Consider the following 18,943-nt stretch of genomic DNA (forward strand, 5'->3'; position numbering starts at 1 on the left):
ACCCAAACATAGTGCTTTGATTTAATCTATTTTTTACTTTACTTTGGGTGTGGCGAGCATGCATTTTTTTTTTTTTGTCCTGCTTCAGAGAAGTTATGAACTCACTCAAGCAACAAGTGGCTACAGGCAGGGGCTTCCGTTTTCACTCAGGAAGATGCACTTATTAAATACAGGATGTATAGCCATGATTTCCTTCTGAATCAACACCTCTGGGCTTCTGTTAATGTGTGGTGGTGATTTTTTCCTAACCCCTCAGTCCTGTATTTTGCCATTTTGTGTAGGTTTTGTCAACAGGGGGACGATGTAGACAAGACAGTTGTTTAACCCTACAGCCAATCGCAGAGAGGGGGGTGGCGGGGGGCGTGTCACTCACTGTCGCCAGACGGGACGGGGCGAATTTGTCGGCTGCATGACATTACTCCCGCGGCAACTTGACAGCACGCACGGTTTTGTTTTTGTTTTGTTTTTTTCCCACTCACTCACTCACTCACTCACTCACTCACTCACTCACTCACTCACTCACTCACTCACTCACTCACTCACTCTTGGCTGGAGGGTTAAACAACTGTCTGTCTACAGAAACGTCCTGAAAAATGGCACACAAAATGGCAAAATACAGGCTGTGGGGTGGAGGTTTAGCAAAAAATCACCACCACACATTAAAAGAAGCCCAGAGGTGTCGATTCAGAAGGAATTCATGGCTATACATCCTGTATTTAATAAGTGCATCTTCCTGAGTGAAAACGGAAGACCCTGCCTTTAAACAATTGTATCTTCTCATCCTCTTTTCCCATTGAACTGAGAGAATTGCATTTGAGGAAAGTGGGAAGTCGGACTTTTCCAATTTGATACCAGGAAGTGAGCACGCCCCTTTGAACTCGTACATCCGAGTTGCGAAGTCGGGAAACCCCAACTTCGCCGGTTTAAATCTGACGTCACTCGACAATGGCAAGCCCCAATGGAGAGACAGACTGTGAATCGCAAAACATAATTTACAAGATTTTAAACATATATAATATATATTATATATATTTTAAACATATTTATTCATATTAATGAATTGTTGCTTATTTGAAATCAGTTCATGTAGCACAACACGATTTGGAAAGACTGTGTTAACAAGAACAACAAACAATTTATCGCATTCAACCATCTTTGTTGTTTACATTTGCTTCGAATGCTTTGAGGTTGGAAGTGGGAGAATCTAAGTGGGATATGTCCGACTTCCCACCTTCCTCGAATGCAGCATAATAATGTATGCCTGTGGGTATTTTTATACGATCTGTCTGATGGTTCAGTTGCGTATAAGGGTAGCAACACCGCCATATAGATACTAACTGTTAGCCTGTGGAGTTTCCCGTATGTGTTAGCATTCAGGAATCGGCGGTTAAGTGGTTGCTTTAAATACACAATGTCTAATTCTTTTTGTTTTACCTTTAGCTTGAAAGTAACCTTCAACTAAGAGTTGCAATACAATGCTTGAAGCACCTTTTTGAAAAATACTTCCTAATTATATCTGCCAAACTGCTGCTTCATGTGTCGTGAGTTGAGTCACCTGTCATCATGCAGCGTTCATATGTCAAATTTGATTGACAGCTCCTGTCTCCAAAAAAAGTTGTGTCACTCACTCCTATCTCAAGACATCACTGTATCTTCTGAACACAATGCTGCTGCAAACCAGCTATGAAAGAAGAGAAGAATAAAGTTGGTGACACCAAATATTCTAATTTATTACCGACACAAAATCACATATTTACTTATAATATAAACTACTAACTTCTCATGAGAACAGCTTGTATGGATGCGCTCATTAAACATTCATTTATGAGAAATAATAATCAATACAGGTATCCGATGTTCTCTTTTCTCACTTTTTGTTTGCTGTCATCCACAGTCTGTACCCGCAGTGCAGGGTTGCGGAAAGGCATCCTGGGAAATGCTGTCAATCAAAACCTGAAACAGAAGGAAAAAGAGGCAATTACGAGCGGGAGAGTAAAAATATAGTGGCCAGAAAAACATCACAGAAAAATCTGTCTCGGCGTGGGTTATTTGTTGCCGTTAAGTAGAGAATTTTAAGTGGCCCAGAGAAGCATTGATAGAGTACAGTGTGTGCATAAAACAACCATTTTATGCTTTATTTCCCCAGCGATGTGAACCTGTCACTGTGTGCATTCGACTGGAAGAGAAAGCTCTTCATGCATAGTGGAGAAAAAGTTGTAGGCTGGCGCTCACTCGCATCATCCCCGCCAACAGAGTCGCCATGACAGCATGCTCGTACGGCCATGTTCACACTGTTTTGCTCGAAACAGGAAATGGGAGAAATTGAAAAAAGCACTGTAATCAACAGTATTTTTCTTTAGGCTTCTGTATACATATTTAAAACACTATTTCATGTTTTAGTGCTATGCTGCAGAATATACGGAACACGCCATACCCGAAGGTCTTGCACATTTGCATATTTAATATTAGATGCAAATGACTTTGGGAAAACAGATTTGGAGGTACTGGATCATCTACATGAGTTGGAGTTGGAGTTATTTGTATAATAATACACGGGTGAGGTTTGCTATTACTGGAATCACTTCCAAACAAAATATAACAACATTCAGTTTTGAGCATATTGGTGGTATAGCTCATCTTACATAGCCCAGCAACGGGCCACAACATTATGACCACTTGCACAAATAAGGAGATGACAAATTGGCCCTTTTAGGGTGGCAATGCTCAATGTACAGTATATTGACACAATCAAAGGTACTACATACATAACATAAACTGCTCAATTACTTGTTACAGTTTGACAGAATTAATATTATTATTATTACAATGGACTTAACTCCTTTACTGCCACACATTATCAAAAAAAAAAAAAGTTTAATATGACAAAGGCTTTGATCATTTACGTCATCCTTGAAAATGTTCTATTTAATCAGATTTCGTCATGTTTCATTGTAATTTCATACACCGGCAGGCCATTGAAAAGAGGTCCAATGCTGCCATCTGCTGGCCATAGTGAGTGAGTGTTTTTGATTCCATAACTCATTGACCAGGCAGCAGTGCACTTGGACATTGCACTGCCCATTGATTTTAAAAAGAAAAAGAAAAAACGTAGTTGACGCCATTTAACGTTTATGGCGGCATACATCGTGATTTTGCTAATCGTTATTAAACGTTTTTGGCGGTCAGAGTTAATAATCAATTTAACTGGAAAATGTTTCTTTTTTTTCCTGGTTACATTAATGTACTGTTGAGGCAATGCCATGTCAGTTCAAGTCATACCTCGAATACGCCCTAAATGGACATTTTGTCCCTCTCTGCTTGTTGCATAACATCACATGCATAATCCAGATTGATGCATAGATAATCACACACCTGCCCGTGCTCTTTGCAAATCAGCTTTATAACTTTAAAGCAGAGAACTCGCTCTTGACACTTTTTGGAATACCTTTCATTTAATTGAGAGATAGCGGCTTGTGTTTTTTGTTTGGTAGTATCTGAGTTCTTTGATGTAATTGTAGAAACAAAAGTAACAAATGCAACTGCCATGCCTTGATTTCAGTGCACCCTTTTCTACTAATGGAAATGCTGTTTCATGCTAGTCTAGTCCTGCCGGCACCCTTTCAACCTCTTTCATCAAGCGTTAATTAGAAGCGGCGACGTATGATCCCCACCCAGACGTAATTAATCTGCTGTGGTCACACGCAGCTCGTCGTGGTCATGGAAGAGCAGCAACGGGGGAACAAAGTAGGCAAGGTGTAAATGAGGTTGTGCCGGCAATTTAATTGATAGGAGGATATTGCTCGGTGACGTTCTTGTGACAGCGAAGCGAATCCAAGCAGTCTTCCACTCCTTGTAAATCAACACATCTGATTTTCAGATAAACAAGGAAAATAGCACACAATGCAGTAAACATATTATAACCAACGAGTACACCACCTCCAGCGTGCTCGCTCTTATCAGGGGGTGACTCATGTTGCCGGAGGCTGACAGTAAATAAATGATGACTAATTCATATTTGTTTTAGACCTAATACTTCATATGACACAAACAATAGCATAAAATATCGGGATAGAGTATATATGCCTGTCAATATTGTTAGATATGTTGTCTAAATGTTTTGCGACCATAAGTGATCAAAATGCATTCAATGACTTACAACTATTACCATATAGATACTAATTTTGTTAGAGCGTTTATTGAATTCACGTCTCATTCTCTATGTTTTATGTTTAGTTTTACAGCTTTAACTGGGAAGTTCCTCTCATACAGAATTGGTGTTTGAATTAAAGGACCACAATAGTAGTTGTACGACATGTCTGAATGGTGCATGAGCTTATCAGGGGGAGAATAACGTTTGTGGCATTGCCATGGCAACCCAACTCACCAACCTTTAGCATTAGCATCTAGGAGTGTGACGATATATATCGATATTGCGATAAATCGTGATACTTTGTCTCGTGATAGATGATTGATACGCCTACGCAAGTATCACGATATTTGTAGTTAATATAGAGCCACTATAACGACTTCATTGTTCAATACTTATTGAGCAATGACTTGGTGGGCCACTAAGAGGGAGGACCTCATTCGCGTGGCGGGGAAATGTACGGAAGTCTTCAGGCGAAGAAGACTCATCAGCTTACCTTGACTTGTGGAAGACATTTATCTGACCAGCAACTGACTCAGTTTTGCATACGTTTCTGTGTTATATCTTCAATTTTAACATTTTATAACATATATCATGTTTTGCCTTTTTACTGACTGACATGCTGCATGAAAATAGTGTTTAAGAAAGACACAAATTAGTTCACAGAAAGTGGTCCCTTGTTCGAAAAAAAAAATAAATACACTAAAGTACTCAGTGTGAAGAAGACACCAGTTTTTATATTGTGTTTCAGTGATGGTAGAAAAAAGAAACTATTTTCTCATTGAAAAAACATTAGTTTATGTCGAGTTGTTTTATCGTAGATTATCGTGGATTTATTACCTGACCAACATATCAATAATTGCGGCATCATCAAATTGTGAGATAATCGTTATCGTGAGCCTTGTATCGCATATCGTATCGTATCCTGAGGTACCCACAGGTTTGCACCCCTACTAGCATCCAAGCTAATGCTACAACTCCAAATTCTGTATAAATGAGAAAATGTTTACCAGGAGATCCCATTATAAATTGTGTTGTTTAAACACACTGTGAATTCATAGAAGAAAATAAGGCTTCACCATTTTCTAGCTCGTCTTAATTATTTTGGCAGTTAATTGGATTTCTTTTTAAATCAGACATGGAAGACAGGAATGTTATTGCATAAGCCGGATCAAAAAAGTAAGCTCGATGTCAGTCCCTGGAGGCTAATTTGAAGGTTTAGCTTGCCTGCAGCCAGTGAGAAAGAAACAAAAACTTCCTTTTTGTATTTGTGTTCCTATATAGCCTTCCAAATTAAGTACTTTTAGAAAGCTTTGTGGTTCTAAATTCATTTGATTTAATAAGATAGTCCCCCCCCATTGGATAGTGTGTGTGATGTGTTCAAACAAACATTTTCTTGTTGTCATGAACATGACATGCCAAGAAAGACAAAATGGTGGACACACACCATTGTTGTCATTTGTTTACTGTGTGGAGCTTTTGGAGCTCTGTTCAATTTGGCAACACACTTGAGGGTGGAAAAACAAACCAGAATGGGATTTTCGGTTCTAAACATTATTGTGTTGCGCTGAAGGAACATAATTTCATGAAAGTGCTGGCAGAAGTGTAAATGCAGAACTGATGTACAGTATGTCTGGTGTGTTTGGAGTGTCATTGTTAGCAGTGACAGCGTGACCGGTCATCCGTTGGCATCCAGGAGACGCTCACAAGCGTATCAGATTATCCTGCTCCTCAGTGAATGGAGAACTTGATGAAAAAGGGGACAAAAGAAGAGTTTTTTCTCACTTCAGTTCTAAGCGCCTTAAAGTATTAGTGTAGTATGTTACAAATTGAAGTTGCAACAAAGGGACTTGTTCTTCAACTTTTGATGGATTATTGTTTTACACCAGTGCATTTCTCTCTCTCTCTCTCTCTCTCTCTCTCTCTCTCTCTCTCTGTGTATTGAGCTATGATTGATTGTTACAGAAAGATGTAGTAGTGGACCTGGAATTTATTGGTGGATTAATGGATTCAAAATCTGTGGTGAATTTTAAGTCCATTAAGTCCACCTGTAAAAGTTTTAGCACATTTTAGATTCTTCCTGAAAATTCACCTCAAAGCCAAATATCTCTAACTTTTTGTGAGTAGACTATAATGGGAATTAAAAACATGACTTCATGTGGGGTTGATGGGAATTAATTGTTTTTGCCCCACAGAAAAATAATTCTCCATCGGAGAATTAACACTTCATTAAAAGATCACACACACATAGACACGCACACACCTTTTTGAAGAGAGTCCAAAGCACCTGCTGCTGTCGTAGTTGGAATGTTAGCCGGGGGGATGATGAGAAAGCAGCTCGGGCTGTTGGAAGCGACCACTGGAGCGACCCCGTCGGCCCATCTGAACACTTCAAAGACACAAACCAACAAGCTCAGAAGCTTAATGATGCCGCCATTATGCAGAAAATTAACCTCTTCATCCTTCCCATCATCTGTGAGAAACTAGTTCTGCTCCTTGGTGAGACACAACTGTCCATTCTTCAATCGTGTCACTCAAATGATTTAACACAAAAACCAAGAGTCCCGGGTGTCTGCCATCTTCAAACAAAAGCACTGTACGTGCCAGGGTTGGTTTAATTTTCTAGTCACTATTGAGTGCTGGATGATCACTTTTGTTTGAATTATTACCATGGTGCCGTCATTAAAAAAAGATGTTTTTATCTGAACATCTTACTTGAGATTTTGTTCTTGAGTGCGTAAGTCCAAATTTAGAGCTTTGTTAGTATTCTGGTTTACTAGGTCAAATAAAGGTTAAAGTAAACAATAATAACAAAATAAAAATAATGACCAACTTTAACAATACAAAGTTTGAACATTAACATTACAATTAAATATAGAAAAATAAAATACATAAAATCTGACTTGTACATGGGTATGGATGATACATGACATTGTGTTGTGTGTGTTGTGTGGGTCCACACACCTGTCATCTCTGTCCCAGTTTGTGCTCCACTTCTTGACCGACTTTCATCCATTTCTGCAAATACAGAATGAATGAATGAATATGTGTGACCACAGTGCCCTCTGGCGGCGGACAGGAGACAACTATTTGTTTTTGACTCACTCGAAGAGCTCGGCAGCAGAGGGCGCTCGTGGCATTTTGTTTTATATAGTGTCATTTCATTTCACACAAGATTGGCAATTGTATGCGATCGAATGTTGAATGTCATAATGTTATTTTGACCAGTGCAGGCCAAATACACGAACGGAGATATATCTTCGCAAGGGGAAATTGCTACACAGCATTTGTAATTTGATGCATTAGTCACACTTATGTACACTATGTCTACTCTGTTATTGTGCTCCATATTTTCTTATAACTCTTTTATTATGTAACTCTAAATAGAGTGGCAGGATGATGCCGGTTGCAAGCTGCTTCCTCCCGGAGTGTGGTTTTAATGGAGCTGCTGCACTCTCTTATTAACATGTGGAGATCGACTGCAAGAGCTGTCATCAAGTATTACAGCTTGACACCATTTAAATAGACGCCTCTGGACTTCATTCGAAGTGGTTGCACTTTAGAGAAAGTCGCACATTACTTGGAAAGGCAGCAGTCTGGATGAGGGTGTGAGATGAACTTTTGATACAGAAAAAAAAAACTAGCTCGTACTCTCTCTAATGTATTGTAAAGAAAATTCATTCATTCTGGATAAAATTATGTTGTTTTCTTTACGTTGTTTCCTTTTTTTTAAAATTACAGACTACATCTGTACTTTTCTGTAAACATACGTGCTCCCATTTATTTTTGTCTCTCGCACCACCATCCATATTCAAATATACATTCTCAAATTTGTATTAAGGTCTTTCCCTCGCATCAAAATGTAAACGCTATTGTAGACATCCGCACTTTGTAAAAGAAACTCTTCCATCCGAGGCCTGACAGTGAACCCTCCTTCAGAGTCACTTGGATCTGGATTTTATTCCTGAATCCAATTCGTCTGCCAAACCTAATGGAATGAGTACACCTGATTCTGTCATGCTGTGCCATCGCGCATTAGCGTCTGCATTCATTCTCTGTTCATTTACTGAACATATCCTCTGGCTCTACGTATTTTTTTTTTAGGTGAGACTCTTTTGAGAGCAGAAATTTCCTGTCACGGGTATAGATTCTCATTGGTCACAATATTAGGTACACCTGCAAAACCTGATGAGAACACTACAAGAGGTTTGTCAAATAATAACAATAATAAAAACAAAAGTAGATTTGTTTTTTTAAGCCATTCTATCCAATAAACTGCTGCACCCTGACAAGTCAATATGTTGCATTAGCCTTCCTACTATATTATTCTCTGCAAGATGAGACCTCACATGTTTACATTGTGCCGTTATTGCCTTGCAAAGCAGAAGGCACATATTAGATTGGGAAGATGAGACAAAATCATGCTTTTTTTTTTTCTTTGAGTAAAGCAATCTCCAGTTTGCCGTTTCACATTAATATTAATGAACACACTATTAATATTCATAGTCATATTAGAATTAATTGACTTTTTTCATTGACCGCCAAGTGCTGTTGTCACAATACAATCGCAAAAGCCGATTACGTCTAATCCTTGAAATGAATTGAGAGTTCAAAAAGCTAAAGAGGTAGATGATGACCTGCATGATATATTGTATGATGCATCTCAGTTTCACCAAAAACAATTACAGATGTCGGCATTTTGTCAAGTATATCAAGTTAGGCCTACTTAAGTTCAAACATTAATTTGAATGTTAATTTCCCTTAGTGCAGCACAGAAAAAGCAAAGCCGGATAGTATTCAAACTCAGGAATCTGTGTGCATCCAGTTGGAGGAAAACCTTTTAAAGCACTTCAAATAAGGCCTTCAGTTACTTTTTAGGGGAGGTTCGGTTCGGTGCAGACACAGTAAAGCCTATAAGTCGTGCACACGCAGTGGCAACGTCTCAAGTTCTCCAACGCTTCAGTACCTTCAGCCACTGTCTGGGCACAGACGACGCCAATGATAAGCTGTCCAAGCTCCCTCTGGCTGCTGCTCCATCTGCATTGTGGACCAAAACCTTTATATAGACAAACAAACAAACAAACAAAATCAACAAGAAACTTGCTTCTTTTTTTTCCCTTAAATAAATGTTCATGACAGCTTTCGGCGAAGCGTAATAGACACATCGGGACTCCACAGAAATTGAGTTTGAGACCCCTGGACTAAATAGATTTGAGTGGAAGCAATGCTGGAGGAGAAAAACATAATCATAACAAAAAAATAATAATTATAGCACATAGTAAGCAAGTTTTCATCACAGCGAGTTATGGTTACAGTCATATTGTATCCATATTGAGTTTGACATCTGAGATCAGAAGTGTAAATTATGAAAATATAAAATATGATGTTAATTCAACTATTAATTTGGATGCTTCTTCACTCTTACTACCAGTGTTCTTTGGTCATCAAGCACTCTGTTTGTGTCTGCTTAATCAATAACATTGATTTTTAAAACCACCCAATTTTCTCCCTGCCCATCCAGTCTAAAATATTACAGAAAGGAGCACATTTGTAAAAGTGAAATGTGAGCACAGGTCAAATCATAAGAGTCGGGCAAAGTGATTATGGATAAATGTGTGGTAGTCAAGTACCCCAATAGTTTGTATAAATGAGCTGCTGTGAGTCACAAGTGGTGAAGTAAGAAAAAAACAAAAAAAACGTGTTTCCCATCATATTGATATGTCACGAAAGAGAAATTCAGTTTTGGAGCCTTGGGCTAAGAAAGCAAGGAAATGAAAACATTGCCATTACAGTTGGCTTCCAATTGAATTTGAAAACTAAACTCAAGCGGTATCACAAGACAGTAGATTGGAGGGCAAACCAATGCACATGTGTGTGACCAGCCACTAGAATAAATATGACTGTGCAAACACAACATAATAGCATATTTTCAAGGTGCGCGCACACACCCTATCCATGATTGCAAGCAGCTTTTGTGTGTTTGTTACTGAGAGAGAGCAATGTCGCTCAGTGGCAATAGCTAGTTTGTAATCATTCACTTCAATCATGCATAATCCCTCAAGCAGAGCAGGTCATTTTATATTGTGTTATTTCAAAATGACCTCTGTGAAAAAGGTAGTTGAACTTACAAAGCTAGAAGGAAATATTTTGCATAGATGTGTACAAATTCATGTAGTCAAAACTGACACAAGATCTAGGACCAAATATCAGTTGTACTCGGGCAAAAATTGCTGAATCAGTAAGATAAGAGAATAAGCGATATTCATCAGTCTTGCCTTTTAAACAGAACACGCTCGCAGTTGTGGTCTTCAGGCTGGACTGCTGACAAGTTGGCAAGGTTTAAATTTAACCATGGCTGCATTTGAGGTGGATGGAGCAAAAATAATGACATTCCTAAAAAAAAAATTGAGAGACAGACTCATTCCTCTTGAATTTTAAGATGAAGTGGATATTTTTGGGGGGTGATACCAGTTTACCTAAGAAACAGTTTGGGAGCTGTACAAGACTGTCAAACAAGCAGTGTCTTTGTTTTACCCCATGTTGTCCTTGTTTGTTTTTGTATGCTCATATTGCTCCATTAATTCGGTCAGCAAGTTTGTTTTTTTCCAAGGAGGAAAAGTTTGAAAAGTTCTGCTGAGCCATTATAACGTAATCAAGTGAAGAAGTAACATTAGGCTAACTTTTTTTTTTTTTTTTGCTAGCTAGCTAACAACGGCTGCATTTTTTAGGTGGATGGAGCAAAAATAATGACATTCCTTGAGGAAAATTGCATTTAAAGATGAAGTGGATTTTTTGGGGGTGATACCAGTTGACCAAGGAAACATTTTGGGAGCTGAATAAGATACTGAAACAACTGTCAAACAATCAGTGTCTTTCTTTTTGACCATGTTGTTTTTTTTTGTCTTTTGTTTGCTCATATGGCCCCATTCATTTGGTCAGCAAGTTTTTTATTATTATAATTTTTTTTTCAAGGAGGAAAAGTTTGAGCTTCTCTGCTGAGCCATTATAATGTAGCCGATCAAGTTGACAAGTAATTGGGCTAATGTTTTTGCTAGCTAGCTAGGGTGACCAGACATCCCGATTTGGCTGGGACAGTTCTGATTTTGAGCCTTGGGTCACATATCTAGGCAGCTTTTGCCAACTTCATTGTTTTGACCCGCTATTACGCAGGTCCCGTCCCGGCGTCCTGTATTTTGTCATGTGTATGTCAATCACACAGTTGTCATAACGATTTATACGATAAACCAATTTAACGGAAATTTAACTGTTAACCTCCACCCTATCTACTTCCAAATTCACGTTTGCGTTCAGTATTACATGTATGGCGGTTAATCTTTTTCTTTGTCAATTTACAGATTTTCATGAACATCACAAGTTATGTTTTACGTTTGGTTGATTCAAATACAAGCATGGTGATGTAAAGCACTGAGAGTAAAGGATCCTCAAAGAATTCTATTTGCCCTTGCTTGACTACACACTCACCTCTATTCACACACGCGCACGTGTGGGTGAGTGTGTTGTCATGAGGCATCCCAGAACAGTTTGATCCTCCTCCGTACTCGCACATAAAAGTCTATGAGTCACTGTCTGGAATCCTTTAACAATCTCATCCATCCTTTCCTTGCACCTCGCTCTTCTGCTAATGGAGGAAGCTGACAGCGGTCTCTCCCAAACACAGATGGTCCCCTTGTTCAGGTGGTGGAAGTCGTACAGACTCATGGGATGTCTCACTGTGACCACACAGCAATAGGATTTAAACCGAGACGAAAAGTACCAAACGTCCTACGAGCCGCTGAACGTTAGTTCACGGTGCGTTCATGCATGCGCGTGCTCGCCGCTAAACCGTGAGGGAGGTGGAAGTGAGGGATATACAGTGGCTGGTGAGGGACGTCAACGTTGGTCAGGACGGGGAGTCTTTTTCGAGCTCCCTGTCCTAGTTAGACAGGGTTAGGGGATTGGTGCTCGAGTGTGGTGAGTCTATGTAGTGAATTATTCAGTGGAGCTTCCTTCAGGCGTGCTCACACTCAGCGGCTTTCACACACCAGTGCAGAGTCGCTTCAGACACGCACACAAACACTTTGGGAACAAAAGAATTGAGACACATCTCTTAATCAATTCATGAATCAATCATTAGACACTTTAGTTCCCTCTGACTCTTCGTTTTCAATATTACAGCTACGTTTTGGCGCACTTTATTGGGGGAACACCTCCTTTCGTTTGAGCATGACTGGGTCCAGCAATCATTAAGTCATGCTTGGTTGAATTTGGTGTGGAAGAACTTGAGGTCAGCACGTTCACTCTCTAAAACCTTGTAGAAAGTCTTCTCACAAATGTGGACGCTGCAGAGAAGGGGACCATATTCTCTTATGTTTTCACCCGCTGAAGTCGTATAGGTTTTTGTGACTAAAGTTGACTCACGAGAAAAGATCTCAGATCAATACAGAGAGGTCCAGTCTACCAGCAGTGACACTGATGTATTTATCTGGACGGTTTAATGGACACATCAGCAGGATAAGTAAAATGTTGGATGACATAATAGGAGGAAAGTGCAGCTGAGTGTCATTTAACCACTGTGACATTATTATCGATATGAAGTACTTTCAAAGCTATTTGAAAGCCAGTCATGTGGTAACTTCTCACTAGACTTGCGGGCCTGAAAACGTTTGTTACTGCGCAGCTTTGAACTGGGGATGCTTGAAATATGTCCAGATGTGTGTGATGTGAAACTTGGTCAATAATTCAAAAAATTTCTTTACAGTAATTTGTTCTATGCAGGGGCCGCACGGTGACTGACTGGTTAGCACGTCCGCCTCCCAGTTCTGGGGACTCGGGTTTGAATCCAGGTCTTTCTGGGTGGAGTTTGCATGTTCTCCCCGTGCCCGCGTGGGTCTTCTCCGGGTACTCCGGTCTCCTCCCACATTCCAAAGACATGCATGGCAGGTTAATTGGGCGCTCCGAATTGTCCCTAGGTGTGCTTGTGTGTGTGGATGGTTGTTTGTCTCTGTGTGCCCTGCGATTGGCTGGCAACCAGTCCAGGGTGTCCCCCGCCTACTGCCCAGAGCCAGCTGAGATAGGCTCCAGCGACCCTTGTGAGGAAAAAGCGGTCAAGACAATGGATGGATGTTCTCTGCAGTCCCACTAGTTTAATCGCGGTATTCTGATTAATATTACATTTGTGTAATACATATTGCAGCAAAATCCACCTGTTTTTCTTCATCTCAGAGGGCGGCCATTTTGCCACTTGCTGTCGCCTGAAAATGACACGTCAGCGCCTAATGGCTCAGACCAATCACGGTTCCACTTGCGAATGGCACATGACCAAAATGAGCTGTGATTGGTCGGACAACTGTGATGTCATTTTTAGATGACAGCCAGTGGCAAAATGGCTAACCCCTGAATTTGATAAAAACAGGTGGAATTTACTGCTTAATTTATATACCGCAAATGTAATATTAATCAGAACACCGTGCTTAGACTAGTGGGGCCACATGGAACACACTGTAAGGAAATTCTTTCTGGGTTGACTTTCCGTTTAAGAACAGGCTCGACGTGTTGTAATGGTCCCACAATGTGGGACTTGAGTTTTACTGACTGAGCTTGACTTGAGACTTTTGTTGAGATTCATTGTGAAAGAGTACCTAATGTGGCCAGCGAATTCGACATTTTTTTTTTTAAGATGCTTATTTATGCAGCACCATTTGGATCTGACTTTTAAACAATTAACATCACATTGCCTGATGTTTTTACACCTGAAAAAAAAGACTATATCAGATTTAGAATTAAAACACATATTAATGATGTACAATAGTTTGGACCATGTGATCTATTTGTTTTGATACAGCATGTAGCTAGCTACTCTATCAAAAAAAATAAAAATAATAATCAACAAGAAAAATGGATGATGGAAATTTGACGTACCATCACATTCGTCCCCATGGGCTTCTCGGGGAGTTTTTGGGAAATGCTTGCACGGGTGAGTGGGAGGCTGCTGTCACTGACGTGGCGAATTGCAGCAAACGGTGCAGTGTACGTGAGGAGAGACCTGCACCGGGCAAACGCACTCATTTAGGAGAGGGAGGGCTCGGAGGAGGAGGGGGTGCGGGTGGCGGGGTGCGACTCTACTCGGAGAAAGACTGACTGACTACAGCAGGAGAGGCGGGGAAGTTCGATAGATGGAAGGCGCAAGGACATCGGGTTCTGGAATGTGAAGTGTCCCGTTAAGAGGTCCGGAGTCTGGGGCTAAATCCGCTTTAGGGATGTAGTCGAAGCGGTTCCGGAGCTCATCCCACTCGAGCTCGGCATCATGAAGAAACACTCGGCCAGGGTCGCCCCGCTGTCCGCCTGCAACAGTCCGGTGCTCACCCTCACCAAAGTGGAAGGTAGGCACTAGGCAGGGCGCATGTCGACTTCAAGCGAATTCATGTTTGCACTGCACGGGGCGGGCAGCAAGCTATGAGCACCATTCATTGTAAATTGGTGGGTTAGGCTATATATTTTGTTTAAATAAAACTTTTACTCTTAACTAAAATACAACTGGAACAAGTTTGAGTTAAAGTTCTGTGACTAGTCATTGGCCATAGAATTAGGCACTACTTAATTAAAATTGACTTCAATACATTCAGATATTAAGATAAAAAAAAAGAAAGAATTGTAATTCTTTTTAAGATAATAGCAGCACATCTAAGTATGATTACAATTACAATATTAATTGATAAGCAAACATTAAACATTGAGGCAATTCCATGCAAATTGTATTTCAACAACAGAGGAACCAATTAAAATAGTTGGGCATATGGATCCCTGGCATTCAGGACATTGCTCAAGGGCAAGTAAGAAATATAACATTCATCACTCAGACAGTGTGAATCAGAACCGTACATGATCTCATTTCATTGTGGCTATTAGCCCTACAAACCTCTGCTCAATGGGCTACTCCATATGTGAGGTTGTTATTGCAGCAGGGATTCCCTCAGTCTGCAGCCCCCATCCTGCCACTACAGCCAGGACGCAAATGCTGTGCACCCTTCAGAATTGTTCATAGCTCAGCTGCCTCTCCCAGCTTTGTTGTACCTGCAGAAGCACAGTTTGAACATTTATATTAGTAAGGACAACAACGCACGTCTCTCTTGTGGCGTGTTGTTGTTGTGCTGCATCACCGGTAACATCTAACATGTCCCCCAAGCTTCAGTTACGTTCACTTGCCTACCTGGCATCTTACCGCAGGCTTTGCTGTTAAAAAAGGTGTGATGTGTTTGGTGTATTTGTCAGCTTCAGCACAGAGGGAATGTCCCAGTGTTGTAACTTGTAACATTTCCGGGACTGCTGCATTGAACATGCACTCACTGAAGAATAGGCGTCTGATTTGACAGAACATTACAATCGACTGTGTCGAAAATAATCTCAAGCTCATTTGCATCCCCAAGAATAATAATAAGAAAATGAAGGCAATGATTTGTGTGTGTTTATAGTTGCTATTAGGTAGGCACTATATTATCTAAGCTTATGGCTGCCTGTGTGTGCAATGAAAGTTAGTTGAATATGCAGGCTGAACTTATGACACTGTTTATGGGTGGGCATAAAATGTTCTTTTTCAAGAGAATACGGTAAAACTTGAGTTGTTTACATTGTTCTAGATCTTACAGGAGTCCTGGCGGGGCCTGCTTCGACTTGTATAGAACAGACTTTTTGTTGCAGTTGTATGTGAAAATATATCTGAACAAAAATTGAATCAATAACATCAACCAGATGTTAGAATAAGAGAGCTGGTGTTAAGTCAGTTACAGTACAAACTTTGAATATACTGTGTGTATGTTGTTTTTATTTTTATTACGGTTGTGGATGGGCTGGACCCTATCCCATAATTAGATACTTGATCAACCAGGCGAGGAAATTCCCTAAAGCCTAAAGAACCACTGCTTGATTAAAACATTACAAATCCATTAGTAATCGTCTCGAATCATTCCTGGGGACTGACGGGGACAGTAAAATTAACGGAAGCAGTCGTCCAAATTTGGTAAACAGCGAAGGAACTTCAAATGTGTGTTTGATGGCCTACTGTAAATTGTGCTTGTGAGGCAGTGGAGGCCGCATACGACTTGGTGTGAGTGGTCGGCAGCCGCTTTGAAAAGGGAATCGCACGGGAGCAAGAGATTCTGCTTCTTATGCAACGACGACTTTAGAACCTTTGTTTCAGCACGGCAACAATGGTTCTACTAGTAAATTTGGATCATTTTAAAATATGTGAACACATTAAATCGTGGAATTCATACTTGATGGTTTCTCCTATGCTACAATTTGTTACGGGTACAAGAAGTTTTTTTTTTTTGTATTGGCATGGTCTATTACTGTTCCTGCTACGGTTTGTTAAAAGTTTGCACTGAGCTGTTGTCACCTGAAGCCACGTTTGATCCCACCACCTACTCTAGAATCTGTCTGAGCGCTCCGAAGACAAATCCAACCATGGCACAGCTTAGCTATTGATTTCCTTAAGTCTATCTAGTGACTGTGTCTTTGGGGAATTGGGGCGTCACTCCTATGTCAGTCGAAGTTCACACAAGGCCCTGCAGTGTCTTGAAAACCCATTTTATGCTTCATAACTGAACAGAGATTACGTGTCCCTCAGGAGAGCGGTCTTAATTCCGCACATCAAACCTTCCCACAGGGCTCCATTTGTCTTGTCTTGACCACATCATATCCATTAAATGATGCCCGGGCTGTGGGTCAAAACTCATGTTGCATAATATCGACTTGTTGGTGAGAAATTGATTTCCAGTGAGTCATCTGTTTTTCAAATCTCATAATGATACTTGAGAGTTAAAGAAGTGCATGGCTTTTATTTGTACAGTATAAAGAGGGCAGTAGATAGCAAATTGTTAGCGTAAGAAAAGACTATTGGAAATTTGGTTCTGATATTATTTATATAGTTTCATTATTGCATAGCCAATTGTCTAATGATCAACTCTCTCATTTGTGAGTGGTTCCCCCCATTTGATGCATGTACTTATTGAGCTTTGTGGGCAGAGAATCCACCAACGTGATCCATCTATGTACAAATCTCAGTCTTCCTGTGTTGTGAGTCTTCTTGTAGGAAATCAATCTTCACAGTGTGACATAAAATATTGCATAAAAATACCATCTGTAATACTTGGGGAAACAAAACTACCCTAAAGCATAAATTCAAAATCCTCAACTTGCAGTCAAAGATGTGAGGCACTTTTGTGAGGGTGCAGGAAGGCTGTTTATCGTCTTCACATTTATAGCGTGACAGATGGAGCTGTTCTGGTGTGCTGTGAGAATTATACAAAAGCTGGGGGAAAAAAACATAAAACCATTAAGTAATTGGTACCCGCCTCACAATTTGAGATGCTTAATCAAAGGAAAGCTCTCAGATTAGTATACTGAAGTATCATTAGCACAATGAAGTGACATGTGCTGTGTCTTCTAGCAAAACATCAGATGATGCCAATAATCAGTAAAGCTTGGCAGTCTGGAGGTGGTACATCGTTTCTTATTACACAAACTTTAACAGCCTGTGGCGACTCACTCTATTTACGTACACTACAGTATGTTTTGTTAAGCATGTGGCCCAACTTATTTTATTTTATTTTTTAGACAATATTTCACGAGAAGAAAAACATGTGAGGAAAATAATCAAGTTCTGAGTTGAAACTGGCATTTAACTCATTTACTCCCAATAACGTATAAATAAGTTTTTTTTAATGTTCTAAGTGTCACAAAGATGTATTTATACGTTTTTTGTTTGTTTGTTTTTTTATACTAGAGCATACAGAAGGCTTTGATGCAGCCTCTCAACTGCAAAGAACGGTTGCAGAAATGGTAGTTATTACACAAACGGCCAGCAGGTGGCAGCAGAGCAAAGGAAATCAACCAGGGCCATGTAGAAAAAAAAGCTAAATTACTTACAATTTTAAATAGATTTGTGAAAACTGATGAAACTTAGCTCTCTTCTAATGCTAATTGCTGCAAAACGGAAACAGATAGAAATATACTTTTTTTTCCTGATGAAAGAAGAGACTTTAATCTTTCTTCTGATGGGTTCCATGCTTTTATAGCAATATAACACAATATTCTGTGGGCCTTGCAAAATCAGTCAAAATCCAGTAAAACAGCCGGGAGTGAACGGGACTGCTTCTGTGAAAATGGCTGGGAGTGAATGAGTTAAGGGTATCAACTGTCTGGTACTCACCTAAAATATATTGTTTAGCTCTTTACCCTGGCTAGCTTCATGCTCTCCCTCTTCCAACCATTTAGAGTCCGTCTGTAAAGGTTGTAGATCGTGAATGTGATTTTTTTTAATACATTTTCTGTCAACATACTATAAATTGACCAAGTGATGTCACACGCAAACGTGATTTTGTGTGTAAAACCACACAGAATTAACTTGGACACATTGCCAAACTACTCAAGAAATAGGGTGGCCTTAAGGGTTAAACAGATTCAGTATCTAGACAAGTGAAGTTTGTGACATCTTAGGGCGTTTGAAAAAGCACAAAAAACAGCCACAAAAAAAAAAAATCCGAGGTAGAGGACACGGTATTGTATTGTGTAATGTTACAGCTTGATGGAGTTAATGTTGCCAGCAATTTGCCGCCAACCCAAAATGGCCAACTGTGTTGACCTGGGTTGTTTGAAGCAGTTGGCAGGGTCAGAGAGCAACAAGTGATGAGAAATTACTTTCATTGTCCTTCAAGGTCATGGACGTGTGGTTAGTACAAAAAATAAGCAAATAATGATCAATTAAAATTCTTTAAACTTATTTTAATTCCATAATGTCCA

The 18,943-nt window shown here is 39.9% G+C and overlaps 2 protein-coding genes across 3 annotated transcripts in view; one reads left to right on the forward strand and one right to left on the reverse strand.

The window, feature by feature from the left end:
- Positions 1-18,943, forward strand: part of slc35f3b (solute carrier family 35 member F3b) — a 45,600-nt gene that overhangs the window by 7,005 nt on the left and 19,652 nt on the right. Inside the window, exon 1 of one of the 2 annotated variants that reach the window (XM_077495828.1) lies at positions 14,267-14,526. The exons of the other annotated variant lie outside the window; for it this stretch is intronic. Coding sequence (XP_077351954.1) covers positions 14,451-14,526 — 76 coding nt within the window. The 5' untranslated portion in view covers positions 14,267-14,450. Of the gene's footprint in view, positions 1-14,266; positions 14,527-18,943 lie in introns of those variants that run through there. 2 annotated transcript variants of the gene reach the window in all.
- On the reverse strand, positions 1,556-11,853 carry LOC144001487 (uncharacterized). The gene is made up of 6 exons (XM_077495829.1): positions 11,630-11,853; positions 9,114-9,203; positions 7,112-7,165; positions 6,411-6,536; positions 1,872-1,953; positions 1,556-1,681 (listed from the first exon to the last, which is right to left on the reverse strand). Exons 1-5 carry the CDS (start codon positions 11,712-11,714, stop codon positions 1,943-1,945), a joined length of 366 nt encoding a protein of 121 aa, XP_077351955.1. The 5' UTR covers positions 11,715-11,853; the 3' UTR covers positions 1,556-1,681; positions 1,872-1,942.

This window comes from Festucalex cinctus, chromosome 14 (assembly GCF_051991245.1).
Source record: "Festucalex cinctus isolate MCC-2025b chromosome 14, RoL_Fcin_1.0, whole genome shotgun sequence".
NCBI lineage: Eukaryota > Metazoa > Chordata > Actinopteri > Syngnathiformes > Syngnathidae > Festucalex > Festucalex cinctus.

Excerpts from the sequence above, each read along its gene's own strand:
- LOC144001487 (XM_077495829.1), bottom strand. The coding sequence starts at position 11,714 with ATGTGCGAGTACGGAGGAGGATCAAACTGTTCTGGGATGCCTCATGAC. Across the intron at positions 7,166-9,113 it reads TGCCCAGACAGTGGCTGAAG|AAATGGATGAAAGTCGGTCA; the intron begins GTACTGAAGCGT and ends CTGTATTTGCAG. Across the intron at positions 6,537-7,111 it reads AACTGGGACAGAGATGACAG|TGTTCAGATGGGCCGACGGG; the intron begins GTGTGTGGACCC and ends GTGTCTTTGAAG.